The sequence below is a fragment of the Oncorhynchus kisutch genome, linkage group LG16, assembly GCF_002021735.2.
Source record: "Oncorhynchus kisutch isolate 150728-3 linkage group LG16, Okis_V2, whole genome shotgun sequence".
NCBI lineage: Eukaryota > Metazoa > Chordata > Actinopteri > Salmoniformes > Salmonidae > Oncorhynchus > Oncorhynchus kisutch.
Genome location: NC_034189.2, coordinates 39,243,191 through 39,265,567, shown reverse-complemented (window position 1 = coordinate 39,265,567; position 22,377 = coordinate 39,243,191). Strand labels below are relative to the sequence as shown.

Here is a 22,377-nt window from a genome sequence, read left to right as displayed (position 1 = left end):
GATTAAAGTTTGATTAAAAACCAAACTTATTAGAAATATTCCCCATCCATGGGTTTGTGGTAACGTAGATTAAATGGCTCAATTGCAATGCAATTTCTGGAGAAGTGCAAATATGATCTGTAAGATGGTTCCATGATGTTTATAAAACGTTACATTTGCGAGCAGTATAGCAGTGAGTGGACATCCCCCCCCCCCTTTCTCTTTACATTGGATCTTTATCCAGCTCCTGTGAAACGTTTGGATGTGCATAAAACCCTCCATAGTCTAAGAAGTTGCCCACGGGGAGCAATCATGTGCCTGTAACTGTATTTAGACATTGCCTATTTGCCTATTTGCCTATTTGCCTACATTGCCTATTTGCCTATTTGCCTATTTGCCTATTTGCCTATTTGCCTACATTGCCTATTTGCCTACATTGCCTATTTAAAAAAAGTTGTTGTTTAATTTATATTAGAATTCGATTAGAATTAGAAACGGTCTTTTTAGGCCTTATCAATAGTCTAGTGAATGTAATCATGCTTATTGACTATATTTGGCATGTCCATGTCCAGACTGCAATTTACAGTAGGCCTAGCCCATATAACAGTGCAAATGCTATAGCCTATGTTTAACCGTGTATTTCCATACTGAAGCAATACAAGTAGAACAATGTGGACTGCAAACATGTTCAACATATTTAACGAACTAGGCTATAACGGATTAGCATTCGAATTGGTGTTGATGACAAGACCGTAAACTTGAAGCAACCACATATTTTGCCATGGAGCACGGTGTTAGGGACCAACACTCTAGGGGTGTTAGTTTGTGAACACTATTTCGGTGGGATAACATATGATTTCTAAGAAAGTGTTCAATTAAAAACCGTGGGTGTTAAAATTCTGATCTCAAATGTTCTATGCACATAAAAATGTTTATTATAGTGAAGAAGGTAAACTACAACCAAAAAGTAAGACAAAACTGAAAAGTAGGGTAAGGATAAGGATAAGTAGGGATAAAGTAGGTAAGGATAAAAAGAGGCAAGTAGAAAATAGGGACATGTCAAAACAGGACAAAACAAGAGACGGAAACACTGGACAGGACAGGACCGTACAAGACTAAGCAAGACTAGTGGATAAGCTGCTGGTTAGCATTTGGGCGTTAACACTTTCTTAGAAATGATATGTGATCCACCGAAATAGTGTTCACAAACTAACACCCATAGAGTGTTGGTCCCTGGTAGGAGGTGCCATTATGATGTTGTCTGGGTCACTTTTTGGGTCGATTGTTAACGAAATCAATAGGAAGTGTTGTTTGTCCTTGGACATAGAGGAAACATAGGTGGACGTCATCATCATCAGAGTAATTTAGTATGCAGAGTGATGGGGATGCAGGAATGGTCATATGGAGGATGACTGAGGGAATGCTCAGAACCTTATCCCCCCAGTAATTCTGAATGATGGGACAAAACCAGAATGCGTGGAGGTGAGTGGCAGGAAAGTATTTTTTGGCAGACTGGACACAGAGGTGAATCGACAAGCCCCATCAGGGACAGAGTTCTAAAGAAATAGGGAAATATTAATAAAAAAGTGCAATGTTGGCAATATATTTGTCCGCCACTGTAGGCATCTTCACACTTTGGTGTAGACAACGTGTTGGCATTTCTCTCTCCCCACCTTCTGTCTGTATCAATGTGTGATTTCTGAAGACATTAATATACTTACCTAAAAAAGCGGCTGAGTTTGTTTCAGTCATATCTGCAGAAGTTGTTGTCAGAACTCCTGCGAAAGCAAGCACATAGTAAAAAGATGCATTAGCTACGAACACAACATACCGTACTGTTGAAGAGACAAACGAAAGCTCCATTGCACTTTGCATAACCCCACCTGAACAACCCCAAATACAGTGAAAATGTTCTGTGGACCAATGAAAAAAAAACATGGGGGAGGTTTGATAATGCTTTGGGGTTGCTTTGGTAATGGGGGCCTTGACTATGTGCAAGACAAATCGTTGGCAGTTGTCACGCCCTGACCTTAGTTATCTTTGTTTTCTTTATTATTTTGGTTATGTCAGGGTGTGACGAGGGTGGTATGTGTGTTTTTGTCTTCTCTAGGGTTTTTTGTACATCTATGGGGTTTTGGTTTGTCTAGGTATATATAGGTCTATGGTGACCTGAATTGGTTCCCAATCAGAGGCAGCTGTTTGTCGTTGTCTCTGATTGGGGATCCTATTTAGGTTGCCATTTTCCATTTTGGTTTTGTGGGTTATTCTCTATGTGTAGTTGCCTGTCAGCACTCGTGGCTGATAGCGTCACGGTTGTTTTGTATACTTTGTTCAGTGTTTCTCTTTCATTAAAGAAGAATGCACCTTGGTCTCCTCATTATGACGAACGTGACAGCAGTAGTAGCCTAAAATCAGTTGGAATACCAGATTTACATTATGCTTTCCTTTTTTGCCTTCAAGTTTACTATTTAAAAAAACTGAATCTATGGCATTATTTAGGATGCTTAATCTTTGGGAAAGGAGTGCTGCTAGCGGGACACTTCGACAACATTCGGTGAAATTTCAGAGTGCAAAATTCAAACTACAGTATTATAAATATTTAACTTTCATAAAATCACAAGGGTAATACATAAAAAATAAAGCTTAAATTCTTGTTAATTGTGTGTCAGATTTCAAAAAGGTTTTACTGCGAAAGCATACCGTGCAATTATCTGAGGACTGCGCCCCGAATACAAACACATGAAAAACATTTTTTAACCAGGCAGGTGTGACAGGAAAGTCAGAAATAGCAATATAAAAAATGCCTTACCTTTTTTTGAAATTGAAATGTATTTATTTCACCTTTATTTAACCAGGTAGGCTAGTTGAGAACAAGTTCTCATTTGCAACTGTGACTTGGCCAATATAACGCATAGCAATTCGACACATACAACAACAGAGTTACACATGGAATAAACAAAACATAGTCAATAATACAGTAGAACAAAAGAAAACAAAAAGTCTATATACAGTGAGTGTAAATGAGGTAAGTTAAGGGAGGTAAGGCAATAAATAGGCCATGGTGGCAAAGTAATTACAATATAGCAATTAAACACTGGAATGGTAGATGTGCAGAAGATGAATGTGCAAGTAGAGATACTGGGGGGCAAAGGAACAAGATAAATAAATACAGTATGGGGATGAGGTAGGTAGATAGATGGGCTGTTTACAGATGGGCTATGTGTAGGTGCAGTGATCTGTGAGCTGCTCTGAAAGCTGGTGCTTAAAGCTAGTGAGGGAGATGTGTTTCCAGTTTCAGAGATTTTTGTGGTTCGTTCCAGTCATTGGCAGCAGAGAACTGGAAGGAAAGACGACCAAAGGAAGAATTGGCTTTGGGGGAGACCAATGAGACATACCTGTTGGAGCGCGTGCTACGAGTGTGTGCTGCTATGGTGACCAGTGAGCTGAGATTAGGCGGGGCTTTACCTAGCAGAGACTTGTAGATTATCTGTAGCAAGTGGGTTTGGCGACGTGTATGAAGCGAGGGCCAACCAACGAGAGCGTACAGGTTGCAATGGTGGGTAGTGTTTGGGGCTTTGGTGACAAAACGGATGGCACTGTGATAGACTGCATCCAGTTTGTTGAGTAGAGTGTTGGAGGCTATTTTATAGATGACATCACCGAAGTCGAGGATCGGTAGCATGGTCAGTTTTACAAGGGTATGTTTGGCAGCATGAGTGAAGGATGCTTTGTTGCGATATAGGAAGCCAATTCTAGATTTAATATTGGATTGGAGATGCTTAATGTGATGAGTTTGCAGTCTAACCAGACACCTAGGTATTTGTAGTTGTCCACGTATTCTAAGTCAGAGCCGTCCAAGTCAGAGCAGAGTAGTGATGCTGGATGGGCGAGCAGGTGCGGGCAGTGATCGGTTGAATAGCATGATTTTAGTTTTACTTGCATTTAAGAGCAGTTGGAGGCCACGGAAGGAGAGTTGTATGGCATTGAAGCTCGTCTGGAGGTTAGTTAACACAGTGTCCAAAGAGGGGTCAGAAGTATACAGAATGGTGTCGTCTACGTAGAGGTGTATCAGAGAATCACCAGCAGCAAGAGCAACATCATTGATGTGTACAGAGAAGAGAGTCAGCCAGAGGATTGAACCCTGTGGCACCCCCATAGAGACTGACAGAGGTCCGGACAACAGGCCCTCCAATTTGACACAGCGAACTCTAGTAGTTGGTAAACCAGGCGAGGCAATCATTTGAGAATCCAAGGCTGTCGAGTCTGCCAATAAGAATGTGGTGATTTACAGAGTCGAAAGCCTTGGCCAGGTCAATGAAGACGGCGCACAGTAATGTCTCTTATCGATCAATTCAAATCAAATAGATTTATTTAGCCTTTCGTACATCAGCTGATATCTCAAAGTGCTGTACAGAAACCCAGCCTAAAACCCCAAACAGCAAGCAATGCAGGTGTAGAAGCATCGATGGCGGTTATGATGTCGTTTAGAACCTTTAGCGTGGCTGAGGTGCACCCATGACCAGCTCTGAAACCAGATTGCATAGTGGAGAAGGTACGGTGGGATTCGAAATGGTCGGTAATCTGTTTGTTAAAACCTGTTGGGGCAAGGAGTTCCCCTCAGGGAAGTCCACCCCCCGTTCAGCTGAAAAGGTGGCACAGGGAATTCAAAAATATTCTTTAGAAATATTTTATTTTCACACATTAACAAGTCCAATACCTCAAATGAAAGATAAACACCTTGTTCATCTACCCATCATGTCAGATTTTTATAATGTTTTACAGCGAAAACACAACATATATTTATGTTAGACCACCACCAAACCAAAGAAAATTGCAGCCATTTTTTCCAGCCAAAGATAAAATCACAAAAGCAGGATTAGAAATAAAATGAATCACTAACCTCTTGAAAATCTTCATCAGATGACAGTCATATGACATGTTACACAGTAGATTTATGTTTTTTTTCTCGATAATATGCATTTTTATATCCACAAATCTCGGTTTACATTGACACCATGTTCAGAAATTCCTCCAAAATATCCGGAGGAATTATAGAAAGCTACGCCAGATAACAGAAATACTCATCATAAACTTTGACTAAAGATACATGTTCTACATATAATTAAAGATACACTGGTTCTTAATGCAACCGCTGTGTCAGATTTTTTAAAAACGTTACCGGAAAAAGCCTAACATTGCAATAATCTGAGACGGCGCTCAGACGTAACCGCCATGTTGGAGTCAACAGAAATACGAAATTACAACAGAAATATTCCCTTACCTTTGATGATCTTTCATCAGAATGTAGTGCAAGGAGTCCTAGTTCCACAATAAATTATTGTTTTGTTCCATAATGTCCAATACTAGTGTCCAAGTAGCTGCATTTGCTATCACTTTCAGCTCACGTGCCCAAAAACTGACTGCTGGTCCAAGATAACTTGCACGAAAACTTCCAAAAGATATATTCCAGGTCGAATAAACTGGTCAAACTAAGTAGAGAATCAATCTTCAGGATGTTATTATCATATATATCCAATAACGTTCCAACCGGATCATACATTTTCATCTGAGGCCGATTGGAACAGCCGTAGCACCCACAGAGAAATGCGCCACAGAAAAATGGCATTCTGTTGCGACACTGACTATTTTCCCTTCAATTAGGTCAAAGTTCACAGCAAATGCTCCATTACACTTTCTACTGAATGAGGACATCTAGTGCTTCCAGATCCATATCTTGTTGGGAAAGGAGGGGGCGATGACGTCAAAGTTGCCCCAACTTTGGAAGATTGCCTGCCCTATGAGTTCTGCTATACTCACAGACATAATTCAAACAGTTTTAGAAACTTCGGATTGTTTTCTATCCAATAGTAATACTAATAATATGCATATATTAGCAATCTAGGACAGAGTATTATGCAGTTCACTAGAGGCACGCAATTCATCCAAAGTGAAAATACTGCCCCCTATCCTCAACAAGTTTTAACTTGGCTTTCGAAGACCTTAGAAAGACAGGGTAGGATAGATATAGGTCTGTAGAGGTTTGGGTCTAGAGTGTCACCCCCTTTGAAGAGGGGTATGACCGTGGCAGCTTTCCCAGCTTTGGGAATCTCAGACGATACGAAAGAGAGGTTGAACAGGCTAGTAATAGGGGTTGCAACAATTTTGGCAGGGCACAGCTGGGTGCAGAGGGAGGTCTATAGCAAGCGGCAACAGTGAGAGACTTGTTTCTGGAAAGGTGAATTTTTAGAAGTAGAATTGTTTGGGTACAGACTTGGATAGTAATACAGAACTCTGCAGGCTATCTTTGTAGTAGATTGCAACACCGCCCCCTTTGGCAGGTCTATCTTGGCGGAAAATGTTATAGTTAGCAATGGAGATTTCAGGGTTTTTGGTCTTTTTCCTAAGCCAAGATTCAGACACTGCTAAGACATCCGAGCTGGCAGAGTGTGCTAAAGCAGTGAGTAAAACAAATTTAGGGAGTAGGCTTCTAATGTTAACATGCATGAAACCAAGGCTTTTATGGTTACAGATGTCAACAAATGAGAGCACCGTGGGAATGGAGCTAGGCTCTGCAGGACCTGGATTAACCTCTACATTACCAGAGGATTATAGGAGAAGTAGGGTAAAGGTACTGCTAAATGCTATACGAACTGGCCGTCTAGCACATTCGGAAAAGAGAGTAAAAGGAGCAGGTTTCTGGGTACGATAGCATAGATTCATAGTGTGCATAGTGTACAGACAAAGGTAAGGTAGGATGTGAGTACATTGGAGGTAAACCTAGGCATTGAGTAATTATGAGAGAGATATAGTCTCTAGAGACGTTTAAACCAGGTCATCGCATATGTAGGATGTGGAACAACATGGTTGGTTAAACCTCTACTGACTCCCCATCCCGCATGCGGGAGTGTAATCATCGCCTGACACTATATTGAGACACAGTTTAGCCTTTTGTTAATCACCCTGTCATCTCAGATTTTCAAAATATGCTTTACAGCCAAAGCTACAAGCATTTGTGTAAGTTTATCGATAGCCTAGCATAGCATTTTGTCCAGCTAGCAGCAGGTAACTTGGTCACATAAATCAGAAAAACAATCAAATTAAATCGTTTACCTTTGATGAGCTTCGGATGTTTTCACTCACGAGAGTCCCAGTTAGATAGCAAATGTTCCTTTTTTCCAAAAATATAATTTTTGTAGGCAAAATAGCTCGGTTTGTTCTTCACGTTTGGCTGAGAAATCGCCCGGAAATTACAGTCACGAAAACGGTGAAAAATATTCAAAATTAGCTCCATAATATCGACAGAAACATGGCAAACGTTGTTTATAATCAAACCTCAAGGTGTTTTTCAAATATCTATTCGATAATATATCCATCGGGACAATTAGTTTTTCAGTAGGACCGATTGGAGTAATGGCTACCTCTATATTTTACGCGAGAATCTCTCTGGGGGCATCAGGTGACCACTTGCGCAATGTAGCCGCCAATGGCTATTCTTCAACATAAATGCGTAAAACTACGTCACAATGCTGTAGACACCTTCGGGAATACGGAGAAAGCGTAATCTGGTTGATAGCCCATTCACTGCTCAATAGGGACTCATTGGAACGCAGCGCTTTCAAAACATGGGGCACTTCCGGATTGGATTTTTCTCAGGCTAAAATATTTTTACAGTTTTGGAAACTTTAGAGTGTTTTCTATCCTAAGCTGTCAATTATATGCATATTCTAGCATCTTGTCCTGACGAAATATCCTGTATATTACGGGAATGTTTTTTTTTCCAAAAATGAAAATACTGCCCCCGAGTCACAACAGGTTTTAAGGCATATTGAGCAGGGCTAGAGGCTCTACAGTGAAATAAGACAGTAATCACTAACCCGGACAGTAATGGACGAGGCATATAGATATTAGAGAGGCATGCGTAGCCAAGTTAACATATGGGTCCAGTGAGTGGTTGGGCTGACTGGGGACACGGCGATTCAGACAGTTAGCAAGCCGATGCTAACATGCTAACCGTTAGTAGGCCAGGGCTAAACAAGCTAGCAGTTAGCAGACTGGGGCTAGCAAGTTAGCCTTTGGGGGGGCGTCGCGATGGGGGTAAGTCTGTTTTTGCCTCTTCGTGCGGTGACATCGATAGACCAGTCGTGGAATTAGTAGGGTTCCAAGTAGCTCTAGGTAGCTAGCAGGCCTAGCAGGTTAGCAGAATGGGCCTTCAGCGGGCGTGACGCCTGAGGGGCCTGTTGGAATCCTCGGGCAGATTATGTCGGTATTCCAGTCGTATAGGATCGGAGGGGTTCCATGCCCCGTACCTGCAGTAGAAGGGGTCCGGATATTGTAGCCCAGGAGTGGGCTTCGGTGGTAGCCCAGGAGCCCTGTCCAGGCAAGCTTCAGGCAAATTGGTGCTTGCTCCGGGATGGAAACGCTAGCCAGGAGTGGTCACCCGGGATTGCGGTTAGCTAGTTGCGAAGATCCAGGTGAAAATGTTCAGAGTTTGCGGTAGGAATCCGGGGATATGGAGAGAAATAGGTCCGTTAAGCTCTGGTTTGAAAGCGAGAGCTTTCCAAGCTAAAGGTTAGCTGATGACCGCTAGAAATGGTTTGCTAACTGATAGCTGGTAGGTAGTTAGCTGGCTAGCTTCAGTTGAGGGATTCCAGATCCGAAGTAAATAGAAATACTTTAGAAAAAAGCAGATCCACGACACATTGGGTGAGGCAGGTTGCAGGAGAGTATTTAGAAGTTGAGGATTAGGAAAATATTTTTAAAAGATATGCGAAGAAAAGGATGTAAAAAGATATATACAAGGGACACGACAGGACAAAAGACAGAGACGTCTGGCTGCTACGCCATCTTGAATGATCTTCTTCTGTTGGCACTCCAAAAGGTCCCAGTTACATCACAAATTGTCCTTTTGTTCGATAATGTCCTTCTTTATATCCATAAAAACTCAGTTTAGCTGGCGCGCTTCAGTCAATAATCCACCCAGTTTCTCTCCATCTAAATGCATACAAAATGAATCCCAAACGTTACTAATAAACTTTTCCAAACAAGTCAAACAACGTTTATAATCAAACCTTAGGTACCCAAATATGTAAATAAATGGTACAATTTAAGACGGAGAATCGTTATTGTCTTTACCGGAGAAAAATACCAAAGAATGCGCTCTCAATCACACGCTTGGAAACACTACAGCCAAAATGGGAGTCACCTAGAAAAACTACAATTTCTGGCAAATTTTTCCAAAAACCAGCATGAAAGTCTTTCTAAAGACTGTTGACATCTAGTGGAAGCCCTAGGAGCTATATAAGTGATAGCCATTGAAAATAGTGGTAGGCAGATTTTTTTTGTTTGTTTTTGCGATGGTTTGTCCTCGGGGTTTCGCCATATCAGTTCTGCCATATCAGTTCTGCCATATCAGTTCTGCCATATCAGTTCTGCCATATCAGTTCTGCCATATCAGTTCTGCCATATCAGTTCTGTTATACTCACAGACATAACTTTAACAGTTTTAGAAACTTTAAAATGTTTTATATCCAAATCTACCAATTATCTGCCTATCCTAGCTTCTGAGCATGAGTAACTTTGAGTTTACTTTGGGTACGCTTTTCATCTGGACGTGAAAATACTGCCCCCTATCCCAAACAAGTTTTAAGACAGAAGCTTATATAATACTAAATTAAATGAATTATTTGAACAACCTTACAGAAAGTGTGGTTTCACATAAAACTATTTTCTAAATAGTGTGCCTACAACAGGATTTGACCCCATACCCTCAAGTTCCTGAACATCCCATAGTTCCTTAATCTAGGGAGGGGTGGCAATATTTGAGGAGTGTCCTTAAAGCCTTTTGAGTGACTAAAAACTATCACCCATAGTATTTTGTGTGGATAGAAATGCTCCATATTTGAGAAAAAGTACTCTTTCTCTCATAGCTAACTACCTGGAAGTTTGAAAAGACAGGCTGAGTGGGCAGGGAGCTTATATTCATGAGCTTGCATTGACTGACATCTCTTTGAAATGGCTACGTCAAGAAATGTGGATGTAGTGAGCAGTGTTGTAGTAAAATCACCTCAAGCTAATTTGGTGACACACAAAGCGACTCAAACAACATTGAAATTGCACCAACGATGTCAATTTGTTTTTCATACGCCTGCAGTTTGTCTATTGTGATGCAGTTCACGGCAGCACTGATGGATGTGTTGACATGACAACTGCGTCAGAGTTTTGAAGGACCCTTCCCCTCCTTTTGTTCAATGCTGGCTGGAGACCTAGCTAGCCAGTAAGTAGCTAACACCAGACACAGATGAAAGGGGAGACATAAGTATATTTGCCATAGATGAATAGTGTAAACTTGTAATTATATTTGCTGACACCCTACAGTCAATCTTTGGCACCAGTTGAGTAGCTTTCTAGCTATATAAACCACGCCCCTCCGCAAACACGCCTTCTCCAATGTTGATTACAAGGTGGTACTTATTTAAAGAAGGGTTATTTGACTCATATCTGCAGAACATAGGTACATTAGTTACAAACACAACACAGTACAATTATTTTTCAGAGACTGAACAAGTGCCACTGCAAGTTACAGTACACTAGGGCTTAGCCCTAAGAAGATGAATCAGTAGAACAAATAGGGAAGTGTCTCTCGCTTCCCCTAAGTGTGGGACTCTGCTGGTTCCCCTTGCTGCCGAGTTATAGCATCCCAAATGGCTCGCTATTCCCTATATAGTGCCCTACTTTTGAACAGGGCCCATAGAGCTCTGGTCTCAAGTAGTGCACTAAATAGGTAATAGGGGGCCATTTGGGACATAACCACAGTATGCTGTATGCATGCCTCTTCTACTGTTTCTGTATCCAAAACATCTGTTTCCCCAAGACAGAGCAGAACTCCATCCACAGGATGTCCCCCCTGGGAGGGAACAAGTGGCACTGGAGCCCAACCAGGGGGACTGAGCCGGTAGTTGGTGGCATGGCACAAAATTGACTCCACAGCCCCACTGACTGACTGATACAAATACTTGTATGCGGACTAAATGTGTCTGAGAACAGAATAATTTCCCAAAAGGAGAGCTAATCGATTACCAGAATGCTGCCTGCATAGCTTTAACTCTGCTGGTATATCCACGAGACCAGGGCAGGGGCATCATATCTCCTATCTCCTCTGCCCCACAGCTTAATGTCAGGCTACATGATGATAGTGCTTTAGAAACATGCATTGTTGCTGCTCTGGGATTATTTAGAATTAACATACAACATGGAACCTAACACAATGTTTTGGTTTCAGCCCTCATGTTACGTTATCTATGTTTGGGGTAATAGTTTCCTGTTCATCGATAGTGACAAGATTGTCTCCTACTTCACTTTCCATGACCTTATTCAAAGTAAGATCAAAACAGTGGGGAGACTAAATACAGTGGGGAGACTAAATACAGTGGGGAGACTAAATACAGTGGGGAGACTAAATACAATGGGGAGACTAAATACAGTGGGGAGACTAAATACAGTGGGGAGACTAAATACAGTGGGGAGACTAAATACAGTGGGGAGACTAAATACAGTGGGGAGACTAAATACAGTGGGGAGTTGTACGTGGCAATTCTAGTTCAATTCTAGTACAGTACAAACAGTTGTAGCGCTTGTTGTTCTCGGTTCAAACCTTGACCCAGTTCGCATCAGATTGTTATATTGAATATTTTCAAGACAATGCTGATGCAAATGTGACATATAGGGGAGTATATTCTCTAGTATCACTGCAATGGAAAGGTAGAGTACGAGCTTTGCTTTGATATTAGCTGGGCTCTTTCCATGAGGGCGTCCCAGATTCCCACGTTAACTCCAGGCAGTCGGTTGGTCTTTTGATTTTGATTTATTTTATTTCACCTTTATTTAACCAGGGTAGGCAAGTTGAGAACAAGTTCTCATTTACAATTGCGACCTGGCCAAGATAAAGCAAAGCAGTTTGACGCATATGACAACACAGAGTTACACATGGAGTAAAACAAACATACAGTCAGTAATACAGTAGTAAAATAAGTCTATATACGATGTGAGCAAATGAGGTGAGATAAGGGAGGTAAAGGCAAAAAAAGGCCAGGGTGGCGAAATAAATACAATATATCAAGTAAAACACTGGAATGGTAGATTTGCAGTGGAAGAATGTGCAAAGTAGAAATAGAAATAATGGGGTGCAAAGGAGCAAAATAAATAAATAAATAAACACAGTAGGGGAAGAGGTAGTTGTTTGTGCTAAATTATAGATGGGCTATGTACAGGTGCAGTAATCTGTGAGCTGCTCTGACAGCTGGTGCTTAAAGCTGGTGAGGGGGATGTGTTTCCCAATTTCAGAGATTTTTGTAGTTTGTTCCAGTCATTGGCAGCAGAGAACTGGAAGGAGAGGCAGCCAAAGGAAGAATTGGTTTTGGGGGTGACCAGAGAGATATACCTGCTGGAGCTCGTGCTACAGGTGGGTGCTGCTATGGTGACCAGCGAGCTGAGATAAGGGGGGACTTTACCTCGCAGGGTCTTGTAGATGACATGGAGCCAGTGGGTTTGGCGTACAGGTCGCAGTGGTGGGTAGTGTATGGGGCTTTGGTGACAAAACGGATGGCACTGTAATAGACTGGATCCAATTTATTGAGTAGGGTATTGTAGGCTATTTTGTAAATGACATCGCCAAAGTCGAGGATCGGTAGGATGGTCAGTTTTATGAGAGTATGTTTGGCAGCATGAGTGAAGGATGCTTTGTTGTGAAATAGGAAGCCATTTCTAGATTTAACTTTGGATTGGAGATGTTTGATATGGGTCTGGAAGGAGAGTTTACAGTCTAACCAGACACCTAGGTATTTGTAGTTGTCCACATATGCTAAGTCAGAACCGTCCAGAGTAGTGATGCTGGACAGGCGGGCAGGTGCAGGCAGCGACCGGTTGAAGAGCATGCATTTAGTTTTACTTGCATTTAAGAGCAGTTGGAGGCCACGGAAGGAGAGTTTATGGCATTGAAGCTCGTCTGGAGGGTTGATAAAGGGATGATGGCTGACTGTAACATTCCCCCATATATCCCTTTGATGTTTCCCCTCTCTCTGACCTCCCCTCAGCTGCCCAGGGGTATAGGGTGGTTGATAGGCCAGGCAGGGGCCAAAATGATGGTCATTTACATTTATTTTGTTTTGAAGCAGAAGTCCTTGGAGAGGAGGTTGAGATGAGATGGCTTTGTAGTGAGATCATTTGGGGCTCTGGCCCAGCGCTCTGTAGTTAATGAGGTACAGACAGAGAGCCTCATATGAAGGAGAGCGGTGTAATGTACTGTAAGTATGGGCTTCCTGGTGCTGCAGGGGCCATTCACTTATTGTTATGGCTTTAAGAGGTTGGAGAAGTATATTATGGGCTAGAGGGCATCTGAGGGGGTTGTTCAGCTAAGATAATGTTCAGCTGATTAAAATAAGGACATCTATGCATTCATGTGGGTGTCAGAGAAATGGAAAGAGCGAGAGAGATTTGCTGAAACAATAATGTTTGCCATTTGGGAGTACTTCTCTATTAAAGTCAACAACACTATCTTAGACCCTTTCCCTATACAATTTCCTACAGCATATTTAACCATTCTAAAGCAAATGTTCTCCCCATACCCAGTTCTGTACATGATGGCCACATGGGCTTCATACGCCAGATGTTCTGGAGGAGGATTAGTGTAGAACTGGTCTCAACACACAGTCCCATCCTTTCCTCCTCAATGACATCATCCACGATGCAATAGTACAGTCAGAGCCCAGCGCAGTAAGTGGGCTAGGCTGTAGTATACTGTATGACTTATGTATTTGTACTATATATGTATCACTTATGCTATAGTTACTCAATACTATCTTCCCTTCTGCTATGGTGACTGACCCTATAATGACTGCCCCAAGGGCAGCAACATCAGTAGTATCTGCCCTTCTGCCATGATGACTGTCCCTATAGTGACTGTCCCTATAGTGACTGCCCCAAAGGCAGCAACATCAGTAGTATCTGCCCTTCTGCTATGATGACTGTCTGTATAGTGACTCCCCCAAGGGTGACTGTCCCTATAGCGACTGCCCCAAAGGCAGCAACATCAATAGTATCTGCCCTTCTCATGAGAGAAGGTTGTTCAAACGTTAAAGCATTTAAAAGCATCGCAATGGTCTTTTCCAGTGAATGGATGATGTAACATAAAATTTGAATCTGGCTATTGTATTTGGATCAACATAACGCCTATAACTTTTGTGAAGGAGCTACCTATAGGTGTGTGGCAGTTCCTTTATCAAAGGCTACGACACCTACAGCAATCCATGCCCTGATTAAGATGGCAGCAGCTCATTCTATCTCCTCCTTCTCCCCTAGCTTTATAAATGTATTTCTACTCTGATTTCCCAGCTGTCAAAGCAGCAGTTCGAGGCGAAGGCCGTGTCGCAGGCACTCTTCCAAGACATGACTATGGTGCTGCTCTGAGCCAATGAGGTGACCTTGAGTTCCCTGCCTGGTCTACTGGGCCCAGGCCATTTGACATGCCTGACAGATGCTTTATTTCCTCTCATTAACTTGTGAGAGGTGTGAAGAGAGAAAGAGAAGTGGGGAGAGAGAAAGAAACCCCGTTTATACCTGGTTCTAACTTGCGTCCGTTGTCCTGATATGGTCCACATTCTGATTATGCCCACATTTTTAGACAGATGTAGATGATTAAACGATGCATTGGGATCTGATGGCGATCAGATCATCCTGACCACCTCCGGAGGTAGTCAGAAGCATTATGTCTGGAAATCTTACCAGTGTAGACCGATCTGGATAGTGAAACCATTTCATCCATCATCATCCCGCCCTCTAGAATCATTGACAGGTGACACCATTGACTTATTGCATCAATATGTGTCTTAAAATGAATAAATATTGAAAGAATAACACAGTGTACATGGATAAGAGACACATCTTACTACCATCTGTAGACGCAACGGTTACAATGTGGGCATAGTCAGAATGTGGATAAAATCAGGACAACGGATGCATGTTAGAACCAGGTATAAACAAGGCTAGAGAGAGTGGAGAGAAGGGGGGGGGGGAGATAGGGTGAGAGAGGAAACAGGTCTAATTTGAGGCAGCGGACCCAGACTTGACTCCTCAGGTTTAAACCTCAGTGAGTCATTGAGCTGAAGCAAGATTCCAGGCAGGAAAGACAGTAACGAGACTGAATGATCATACTGAGATGTTTGAGTAGCCCTTCACATTTGTACATGTACACAATTGAAAATAGCAGATTTTGGCACTGATAAGGAGCCAAATTTGGAACACAGTGTCTGTACAATAACATTCTATACATGACGTCGGCGCTCAGAGCTTCACGGCGCTGTATGGGTTTTGACTGATGAGCCTATGTTTTTCTATTGTAATGAAAATTTGCAGTGGAACACGCACCTGAATGCACTCTCGACTCCTTTTCTATGCGTACCAAAATGGCGATTTCTCTGACTTGCCCTGTGAACACTGTATGATCTTGTTTTATAACTTGGCAATAGAACAAACTTTCAAATGATTCCCACCTGACCCAGATTGCGATTTATAATGGGCCTTTCTTGGATTGCGTAAACAACCAAAGGAATTGTCTGATGGTGGGGGATGCAGGGCTGAGTTCCAAACAAAACAAACATGTGCTTGCTCTAGGCCGCTTGGAGACACCATTTAGTCCTCTCACTCAAACCATTTTTTTGTTGTCTTATGTTGCACCTACTCCACATTTTCCAGGAATATTCTTATCATGTTACTGAATGTATCCAGAGTATTTTCAGATGTTGTTATCAACAAATGCAGTGAAAAGTACAGTAAATGTAAAATGCACATAAAATCAACAGTGTAATGTTTGGATTCAGTCTTGTCAGGTGAACTGGTCTAATAATTTCTAATAACGGCCTAGTACATCACCGGGGCCAAGCTTCCTGCCATCCAGGACCTATATACCAGGCGGTGTCAGAGGAAGGCCCTAAAAATTATCATAGACTCTAGCCACCCTAGTCATAGACTGTTCTCTCTGCTACCGCGCGGCAAACAATACCAGAGGACCAAGTCTAGGTCCAAGTGTCACGTCTCTCGTCAGAAGGCATGGACCAAAGCGCAGGGTGGTAAGTGTTCATGATAAATGTATTACTCAAAACACTCAAACAAAATAACAAAGAGTGAAAACCGAAACAGTCCTGTCAGGTGAACAGAAACTAAACAGAAAATAACTACCCACAAAACCCAAACGAAAAAGGACAACTTTTATATGATCCCCAATCAGAGACAACGATAGACAGCTGCCTCTAATTGGGAACCACACCAACATAGAAATAAAGAAACTAGAATGCCCACCCTAGTCACACCCTGGCCTAACCAAAATAGAGAATAAAAACCTCTCTATGGCCAGGGAGTGACAGTACCTTCCCTCCCCCAAAGGTGCGGACTCCGGCCACAAAACCTGACTCTAAAGGGGAGGGTCATCCCTTCACGGCGGCGGCTCTGGTGCGGGACGTAGACCCCCCCTCCGCCCGCAGATATCTCCGCTTTGGTGGCAGCCCTGATGCATGGACGTTCACTGGTGGCGGCCCTGGTGCATGGACCTTCACTGGAGGAACCGGGCCGCAGATCATCGCCGGAGGAACCAGACCACCGATCATCGCCGCAGGCTCCGGACTGGGAACCGTCGCTGCAGGCTCCGGACTGGGGACCGTCGCTGGAGGCTCCGGGCCGTCGCTGTAGGCGCAGAACCGGGGACCGTCGCTGGAGGCTCCGGACCGCGGAGCCATGGATCCTCACTGCAGGCTTCGGCCATGAATCGTGACTGGAGGCTTCGGGCCATGGATCATCACTGGAGGCTTCGGGCCATGGATCATCACTGGAGGCTTCGGGCCATGGATAATCACTGGAGGCTTTGGGCCATGGATCATCACCTAGTGAGTAGCCTAGTGAGTGGAGCTGCCATAACACATCCTGGCTGGAAACCCACTCTAGCTTGGTGAGTGTGGAGAGCTGGCACAGGATGCACTGGGCTATGACGGCGCACTGGAGGCATAGTGCGTAGAGCCAGCTCAAGACACACTGGACCGTGGAGGAGGTCTGGAGCGCAGAGCTGGCATAACTCGTCCTGGCTGGATACCCCCTTAGCCCGGCAAGTGTGGGGAGCTGGAGCAGGTCGCAATGGGCATTTCTGGCGAACCGGGGACACCGTGCGTAGAGCTGGCACAGGATAACCTGGTCCAAAGAGACGCACCAGAGGCCATGAACACTGAGCCGGCACAATCCGTCCTGGCTGAATGCCCACTCTAGCACGGCCACTGCGGGGAGCTTCCACAGAGCGCACTGGGCTGTGGATGCGCACTGAAGGCATGGTGCGCAGAACTGGATAGCATGGTGCTTGACCGGTTACTCGCTCCCCACGGTAAGCACGAGGAGTTGGCTCAGGTCTGAACCCTGACTCTGCCACTCTCCCCGTGTGTTCCCCCCCCAAAAATGTTTGGGGGCTGCCTCTCTAAAAACCTCTCTATGGCCAGGGCGTGACAGCAAGAGGCTCCTAAATAGCTTCTACCCCCAAGCCATAAAACTCCTTGAACAGATAATCAAATGGCTACCCAGACTATTTGCATTGCACCCCCCTGCTACTCTCTGTTATTATCTATGCACAGTCACTTTTAATAACTCTATCTACATATTACCTCAATTACCTCGACACCGCACATTGACATTGACTCTGTACCAGTACCCCCTGTATATAGCCCCGCTATTGTTATTTACTGCGGCTCTTTCGTTATTTGTTACTCTTATCTCTTACTTTTCTTTTAGGTATTTTCTTAAAACTGCATTGTTGGTTAAGGGCTTGTAAGTAAGCATTTCACTGTAAGGTCTACCTACACCTGTTGTATTCGGCACATGTGACAAATCAAATTTGATTTGATTTGATCATCTCCAAGCTGTTCGCTGTAAATTGCTACCATGCTTATGCATATACTTTCTTCTGTAAGAAACATTTGAAATTAGACCTATCCATATGTAGGCCAAGTCCCACGTGTGTAAAGGGTTAATTAATACAGAATGGTAACATAAAATAGTGAGATTTTTGACAGGGATCCACATACCACGGTGGTAGTGGATGTGGAATTTATCATGTATTTTATATATTACTTTAAACCTGTTGTGCTTTTTTCTTATTACTTCAGTTAGTTAGAACACAATTGGTTGCAAAAAGTTCTACTTGTCTTCAGCCCATTAGCTTGATGAATGTAAACTATGTTTTAATACCTGACGTTCAGTACTGCTCTCTTGGGAACAACACAACTTAGTTTTAGACACATTTGTAGCATCTAAGTCAACAGGAAACAGATGCATAAAGGATACAGAGGATAGTCACACACCTGCTGATCAGATCAACATCTGATTGTCTCACCTCAATGAACTCTCCCTCACAAAAAAAAAATACAAAATTACTGCATGACAATTCTACTCTAACCAGTGAGTGCATTCTAGAATGATCTCTTTGCTTCTTCACTGTCTCCCAAGGCTGTTATGACAGTCCAAGGCATGCTGCGTCCCTTTGGTATTCAGGCAGCATTGCCTTCCTCTCAGACAGCATCACGTTGAGCCTGTCGTATTGGCTCGTCAACAACAACAGCAGTACAGAGTCACTTCGATGCAGACACACGGATCCCGTCACTGAAGAGGGGAGCGAGTTAAGGGTTCAATTCGCTCACTTTGGCTGGTGTGACATGCTGTGTTGGATGGCACTGTGATAGCTATTCTTTATCAAACAAACCGAGGGGAATATGAGCGGAGAAGATTCTCAGAGGAATGATTTCATGTAGATAGCCTACATGGTGAATGTCAGTGAGAGAAAGTGACTCTATCCTTGTTGTAAGATAATCTCTTCATAACACCGGGTTTAACAATGACGAAGCTTTGTCAGTTATTTGTTGGTAGGGCGGAAGATAGCCTAGCGGTTAAGAGCATTGGGCCAGTAACTTGAATAGATGAACAAATATATGTACCACATACAGTGGCAAGAAAAAGTACGTGAACCCTTTGGAATTACCTGGATTTCTGCATAAATTGGTCATCCAATTTGATCAGATCTTCATCTAGGCCACAACAATAGACAGACACAGTCTGCTGAAACTAATAACACAAATAATTATATGTGTTTATGTCTTTATTGAACACACCGTTTAAACATTCACAGTGCAGGGTGGGAAAAGTATGTGAACCCTCGGATTTAATAACTGGTTGACCCTCCTTTGCCAGCAATAAGTATCAACCAAACGTTTTCTGTAGTTGCGGATCAGACTTGCATCACGGTCTGGAGGAATTTTGGACCATTCCTCTTAATAAAACTGTTTCAGTTCAGCAATATTCTTGGGATGTCTGGTGTGAACCGTTCTCTTGAGGTAATGCCATAGCATCTCAATCGGGTTGAGGTCTGAATTCTGACTGGGTCTGTCCAGAAGGCGTATTTTCTTCTTCTGAAGACATTCTATTGTTGATTTACTTCTGTGTTTTGTGTCGTTGTCCTTTTGCATCACCCAACTTCTGTTGAGCTTGGCAGACATTCTCCTGCAAAATGTCTTGATAAACTTGGGAATTCAATTCCCCTCGATGATAGCAAGCTGTCCAGGCCCTGAGGCAGCAAAGCAGTCCCAAACCATGATGCTCCCTCCACCATACTTTACAGTTGGGATGAGGTTTTGATGTTGGTGTGCTGTGCCTTTTTTTTCGCCACACATGGTGTTGTGTGTTCCTTTCAAACAACTCAATTGTAGTTCCATCTGTCCACAGAATATTTTGCCAGTAGCGCAGTGGAACATCAAAGTGCACTTTTGCAAACTTCAGACAGCAGTGTCTTCTTCTGCAGCAATGTTTTTTTTGGACAGCAGTGTCTTCTTCTGTGGTGTCCTCCCACGAACACCATTCTTGTTGAGTGTTTTACGTATTGTAGACTCGTCAGAGTTGTTAGCATGTCCCAGAGATTTCTGTAAGTCTTTAGCTGACACTAGGATTCTTCTTGACCTCATTGAGAATTGTGTGTTCTCTTGCAGTCATCTTAGCAGGACGGCCACTCCTAGGGAGAGTAGCAACAGTGCTGAACTTTCTTCATTTATAGACACGGTCGTCCTCCTCTTCATCTGAAGAGGAGAGGCGAGAAGGATCGGAGGACCAAAATGCGGCGTGGTATGTGTTCATGATGAATATTTAATTAAAGAAAGTACTGAACACTGAATAAAAAAACAATAAACAAATAACGACCGTGAAGCTATAAATGAGACCTGTGCTGACACAAGCAACTAACATAGACAATCACCCACAAGCAAACAGTGCAACCCAGGCTACCTAAGGATGATTCTCAATCAGAGACAACTAATGACACCTGCCTCTGATTGAGAACCATACTAGGCCGAAACATACAAATCCCCAAATCATAGAAAAACAAACATAGACTGCCCACCCCAACTCACACCCTGACCATACTAAATAAATACAAAACAAAGGAAACAAAGTCAGAACGTGACAGATAGTTTGTCTTACCGTGATGACTGACAGATGAACATCAAAGCTTTTAGGGATACTTTCGTAACTCTTTCCAGCTTTATGCAAGTCAACAATTCTTAATCTTTGGTCTTCTGAGATCTTTTTTTGTTTGAGGCATGGTTCACATCAGGCAATGCTTCTTGTGAATATGAAACTCACATTTTGTGAGTGTTTTTTATAGGGCAAGGTAGCTCTAACCAACATTTTCAATCTTGTCTCATTGATTGGACTTCAGGTTAGCTGACTCCTGACTCCAATTAGCTTTTGGAGAAGTCATTAGCCTAGGGGTTCACATACTTTTTCCAACCTACACTGTGAATGTTTAAATGATGTTTTCAATATAGACAAGAAAAATACATTAGTTTGAGTGTTATGATTTTAAGCACACTATGTTTGTCTATTGTTGTGACTTAGATGAAGATCAGATCAAATTTGATGGCCAATACACATGTAGGATCTTAATTTGAGGCAGTTTGCTACAGCAGGAAAATAATCCTGCATGAAATTATAATAAATGGAGGAGATGGAGACCCGCACACTGTCTGAAAAAGGAATAAATCCAAAACTGAGGCTTGAATGCAAAAGAAAGATTTCATGTAATTTAGTAGACACTCTTATCCAGAGCAACATAGAGGAACAATTATAGCTAAGTGCTTTGCTCAAGGGCACAATGTAAGATTGTTCACCTAGTCGGCTTTGGGATTCAGACCAGAAACCGTTCAATTACTGGCCCAACCCTCTGAACCGCTAGTCTACATGCCACACAGAAAGCTGTTAATTTGAACATCATGGTTTCTTTAAAAAATCACAGTAGCAATAATTTATGATATTTCTCTGTTCTCTTTTGTATACAGTGCCTTGCGAAAGTATTCAAACATAAAGATATAAAACTGTATTTTTTTGTGAAGAATCAACAACAAGGCCAGGTCTTGGTAGATTTGCAGTGGTCTGATACTCCTTCCATTTCAATATTATCGCTTGCACAGTGCTCCTTGGGATGTTTAAAGCTTGGGAAATCTTTTTGTATCCAAATCCGGCTTTAAACTTCTTCACAACAGTATCTCGGACCTGCCTGGTGTGTTCCTTGTTCTTCATGATGCTCTCTGCGCTTTTAACGGACCTCTGAGACTATCACAGTGCAGGTGCATTTATACGGAGACTTGATTACACACAGGTGGATTGTATTTATCATCATTAGTCATTTAGGTCAACATTGGATCATTCAGAGATCCTCCCTGAACTTCTGGAGAGAGTTTGCTGCACTGAAAGTAAAGGGGCAAAAATAATTTTGCACGCCCAATTCTTCAGTTTTTGATTTGTTCAAAAAGTTTGAAATATCCAATAAATGTGGTTCCACTTCATGATTGTGTCCCACTTGTTGTTGATTCTTCACAAAAAAATACAGTTTTATATCTTTATGTTTGAAGCCTGAAATGTGGCAAAAGGTCGCAAAGTTCAAGAGGGCCAGTACTGACTACAGGTTCTCTGATGTATTTTCTTGCTTGATCATGTGACATGTAATTATCCTTGAAATTAAAACAGGTGTGTGTGCCGACCATTTATACGGAGGTTGGCCTGAGGCCGAAACTTCTGTTTAGATATTTTGGGCACAATGATGTTCAAATTAGCATCTTTATTTTGCAATCAAGTTTTGGATCTCCTCCAGTATTCTTATTTGAACGCCTACGCACCTGGAAACAACACGATTTAGTAGTAACCCTTAAAGAGCGCAGATGGCCTCCTATCATTTAAATATCATAATTAATAGACATTTTTGAAGGGGTTGATACATTTTTCGTTATGGAAAATCATGTATGAAATTTCAGTGGAAATTACAAGCTTCAGAAGCCT

The 22,377-nt window shown here is 42.6% G+C and overlaps 1 protein-coding gene across 3 annotated transcripts in view; it reads right to left on the bottom strand.

Annotated features, from left to right (window-relative positions):
* The window catches only part of LOC109890680 (cell adhesion molecule 1), a 60,237-nt gene that overhangs the window by 34,244 nt on the left and 3,616 nt on the right, over nt 1-22,377 (bottom strand). For all 3 annotated transcript variants that reach the window (XR_004203444.1, XR_002255444.2, XM_031792364.1), the window contains exon 3: nt 1,701-1,757. Coding sequence is in view for 1 of the 3 variants with exons in the window: in XM_031792364.1 (XP_031648224.1) it covers nt 1,701-1,757 (57 nt within the window). In the remaining 2 variants the exon portion in view is untranslated. The remainder of the gene's footprint in view (nt 1-1,700; nt 1,758-22,377) is intronic.